This window comes from Otolemur garnettii, unplaced genomic scaffold, assembly GCF_000181295.1.
Source record: "Otolemur garnettii isolate 467f Iridium unplaced genomic scaffold, OtoGar3 scaffold00046, whole genome shotgun sequence".
Classification (NCBI taxonomy): Eukaryota; Metazoa; Chordata; class Mammalia; order Primates; family Galagidae; genus Otolemur; species Otolemur garnettii.
Genome location: NW_003852441.1, coordinates 13125454 through 13129575, shown reverse-complemented (window position 1 = coordinate 13129575; position 4122 = coordinate 13125454). Strand labels below are relative to the sequence as shown.

General features: G+C 54.7%; 1 protein-coding gene across 1 annotated transcript in view; it reads right to left on the bottom strand.

Annotated features, from left to right (window-relative positions):
* PLD2 (phospholipase D2) overlaps positions 1–3870 on the bottom strand; it is a 14455-nt gene extending 10585 nt beyond the window's left edge. The window contains exons 1-9 of the mRNA XM_003791203.3: positions 3530–3870; positions 3310–3440; positions 3078–3220; positions 2579–2684; positions 2420–2485; positions 1942–2000; positions 1709–1801; positions 1465–1617; positions 441–590 (exon numbers count right to left, since the gene is read on the bottom strand). Coding sequence (XP_003791251.2) covers positions 441–590; positions 1465–1617; positions 1709–1801; positions 1942–2000; positions 2420–2485; positions 2579–2684; positions 3078–3220; positions 3310–3440; positions 3530–3695 — 1067 coding nt within the window. The 5' untranslated portion in view covers positions 3696–3870. The remainder of the gene's footprint in view (positions 1–440; positions 591–1464; positions 1618–1708; positions 1802–1941; positions 2001–2419; positions 2486–2578; positions 2685–3077; positions 3221–3309; positions 3441–3529) is intronic.
* Positions 3871–4122: the final 252 nt, after the last annotated feature.

Here is a 4122-nt window from a genome sequence, read left to right as displayed (position 1 = left end):
CAGCTCACAGCAACCTCCAACTCCTGGGCTCAAGCGAGTCTCCTGCCTCCGCCTCCCAAGTAGCTGGGACCACAGGCGCCCGCCACAACGCCCGACCATTTCTTGGTTGCAGCACGTCATTGTTGTTTGGCGGGTCCGGGCTGAGGATTCGAACCGCCACCTTAGGTGCACGTGGCTGGTGCCCTAGTCGGTTGAGCTATAGGCGCCGAGCCAAGGGGGCACTCTTATAAGAAGGTCAGAAGAGATTACCAAATTTGGGAATCAGAAATATCAGAGGGAAATCAGAGAGACCAACATGATTAAAGAAGTCAGGAATCAGGTAGATTAGAGAAGTCACAAGAGAAGGTTCAGAGGGATCAGAGAACATAAAAGAGAGGATCAAGGGCTCAGAGAATACCAAGGGGTCATAGACAAGCCCAGAAGAGATGTCTGTGTCTCACCACCGGGCCAAAGTCCCAGGCCGGGGTGGGGCATAGCTGCCATGCTGGTGTAGCTGTAGGAAGTCTCTGCCTGGGCCCTGTGCCAGCTCTGTGATCTCCTGGCCCCACCACCGCGCCTGCCGGTAGCTGCTACACTTAAGAATCAGGGACCTGGACAGGAAGAAAGAGAAGGACCACTAATCCTCATCCTCCATACTGTGCTCCTGCCCAGAGACCCCACCCCTCTTTCTCACTTCCTCCCTTAGTCCTTAATCACTGGCCTATTATCTCTGCTTCATTCACAGCTGGATCCTTAGCAACTAGTATTGTACCGGTCACTCAGGTTTGTGGAATGAACAAATGAAAGAATGGAATTTTTCTTTTTCTTTTTTCTTTTTTTTGAGACAGAGTCTCACTCTGTTGCCCTAGGCTCGAGTGTCATGGCATCATAGCTCACAACAACTGCTAATTCCTGGGTTCAAGTGATTCTCTTGCCTCAGCTTCCCAAGTAGCTGGTACTACAGGTGCCCACCACAACACCTCGCTAGTTTTTCTATTTTTAGTAGAGATGGGGGGTGGGTGGGTCTTGCTCTTGCCCCGGCTGGTCTTAAACTCCTGAGCTCAAGCAATCCTCCCCTCTTGGGATCCCAGAGTATTAGGATTACAGGTGTGAGTCACTGTGCCTGGCCTAATTTCTAATTTCTTTTTTTTTTCAGTTTTTGGCAGGGGCCAGGTTTGAACCCGCCATCTCTGGTATATGGGGCTGGTGCCCTACTCCTTTGAGCCACAGGCGTCGCCCGTAATTTCTTTTCTTTTATGTTGAGAGCTCCTTTCCTGGGCTTCTACTAACCCCCTTTCTTGGAGCCCAGACCTAAAAGCAGTCTCAAGCATCTACCTAGATAAATTCCCTGGTTCAAAACTATGGCTAGGTACAAGGGGGCGGAAAAGTCTTCCTCTTTTCTGTGGTTTCTCCTACTTAACACCCCTCAGGGTTACGGGCTTCCTTTCTACTCACTAGGTGTTTCTCACATCAGGAAGGCCTTACCTGTGGGAGGTGTCGATCCGCACTCCATACCGTGTCTCTGTTCTTCTTTTCCCCACTTGCACCTCGAAGCCAGGGTCGAAGAGCTGAACAAATGAGATGGTGCCAGTCTCGAGGCACATGTACAGCAGGAAGGAGTCCTTCACCACCAGCCACCTGGAGCAGAAGGGCTCCGTGCGTTCCTCCCTGCCCTCGCCATCTCCTTCCTCACCCACCCCCTGCCCAGCTGCTCAGCCCCAGCCCTCACCTCTTGGACCAGCGATAACAAACTTGGTCTCGGCCACAGCAGGTGAGGCCAGGAACACGGTGACCACCTGAGCGCTTCCGGATCACTCCCTCTCTATGCGGACAATCGGGAAGAGGTGCTGCATGAGAACTCCAGAGCCCCAGCCTGCCCTGAACTGCTTGCCCCATTCTCAGGCAGAGAGAAATCGAGAGTGATGTCCACAGATACCTGGGTGAAGGGTGTCAGATACTCACAATCCTTTGGAGCCCAGGTCTGGGATAAAGGACAGCTGACTGACTTCCAGGAACTCTGTCTGCAGAGGAAGACAAAAGCTCAGAGGACAGGCTCAGCATCCGTAGCCCAGTGAGTAGGGTGCTGGCTACATACATCAAAGCTGGTGAGTTTGAGTCTGGCCTGAACTTGCTAAACAACAATGACAACTGCAACCAAAAAATAGCCGGGCATTGTGGTTGGCACCTATAGTCCCAGCTACTTGGGAGGCTAAGGCAAGAGAATCCCTTAAGCCCAAGAGTTTGAGGTTGCTGTGAGCTGTGATGCCACTGCACTCTACTGAGGGCAACATAGTGAGACTCTCTCTCAAAAAAAAAAAAGCTCAGAGGACAGACTCGGCTTTCAGCTCCTGATGCCCTATCAACCCAACCCTCTGCCCCTTGAGGGTCAGACTATCCTGCTCTACCTCAAAGACCCAGGCATCCAGTTCTTGGAGCTTACCATGGCATGGTAGTTTCGGTAGAAAGACATGGTCAGGAGGTGGTTGAGGTAATTCTCCAGGTATTTCTGAAGTGAGAATGGGAGAGAAGGAGAAACAGATGAGACCAGAACAATTTGCGCAGCAATCACTTTCTCAGAGGACCTGGTGTCTGGCCGCACCTGTTTGCTGGCTGCCTGTCTGGTAGAGCCCTCAGGAGCTGCTCGGGGCAGAGAAGGTATCTCTCTGTCACCTGCCTCTTGGGCTGGAGAAGAGGCAACTGCAAAGCTGCAGAGGGGATTGGGTGAGGGTCAGGGAAGGGCTGGGAGGCTGGGAGCTTAGGTCCTGAAGCACTTGGAGATGTGGTCTTGGAGGAGGGGAGGAGGCCTAGAGGCTAGCAGAGGAAAGATCCCCTACCCTGGGAATGGAGACAAGAGAAGGGCATTTTGGGCATCCAGCCCTGCTGAGATTTTGGCACATAACTATGGACAGGGAGAGCTTAGCAGGGAAGGTTGCCTAGTGACTGGGGTCAAGGGAGAGGGGCCAGTGTCCAGAATGTGGGGGGCAGTGCAGAGGAAGGAGAGGAAAGTGGGGGAGGAAGGTTATGGCCTACTGGTGAGGCAGGCGGAAAGGAGGGTGGGGGCACCTGCTCATCACAGGAGGCAGTATGGTCCCCCTCACCGAGCCAGAGGGAGCAGACTCATCAACAGTTTGTGTCTCAGGAGGTCCCGATGCAGCTCCTGGAAATGACGGAACTTCTTCTTGGTTGTCCAGGTAAAGTCACCATGAGTCAATTGCACAGAATACAGCGTGCAGGTTCCCACCTGGGGATGTGAGGAACTGAGCTATGTCTCCCTTGGGCCCCAATCTGGCCAGCCCTCCCTTTTCTCACTCCCTAGTGCCAGCCAGCAACCTTGGATCCACTGGTGTATCTTTCAGTGCCCACCACCTGGGCTGTGACAGGCACTCCGGGGGCGAACACCAAAGGGTACACTTTCAGAGGCTTAATGTCATAGATTGCCAGAAAGGGGTGCATCCTGTCCGCTGGGGTGAAAGAGAGTCCATGAGAATGAGTCCAGGAGGCTCCACCTCCTCTATCCCCTCCCTGAGGGCCATCTCTACTCCCTGTGTACCTGGGTCCTCTCCTTCCCTTAGAGTGTCCACCTCATCGGATCCCATCTGTAACTGGCTGGAGTCCAGGTCATCCCCAGAAAGGAAGAGGTTTTCAGGGGACGCCGTCATCCTAGGAACATGCGAAAACCTCAGGGAGGTGATGTGCCCTGCAGAACCTGGCCCCATCCTAACTCCCTCCCACAAGTCCTCGGTCCCCGGCGGGTGCTCATCCTCCCTTCCCACCTCGCTCTCATTGACTCCTAAACTTTTCCTGATTACGGCCCCACCAGTGTGCGACACCCCGCCGACCCGCCTCTGACCTCCATCCCCTACCTCGGTCCCTCATCCCAATCCCTCAGTCCCCGCCCCGGCCCGTAAGCAGAGCCTCGGGGAACATCCTGCCAAGTCTGGATGGCCCCGAAGTGGGGAGGCGCAGAAGGGGGGCGTGGAGGGGGAAGGAGCCCGAGGAGGTCAAGTGGGGGCGGGGATGCCAGGGCTCAAGCCAGGCCAGGACGGCTAGGAGCCGAGGTCCAGGAGGGAATGAGGAAGTTACGCGCTCTTGGCCCGGGAGAGAAACCCGAAATCTGAGCATGCAGCTGAGTCAGGCAGCGCC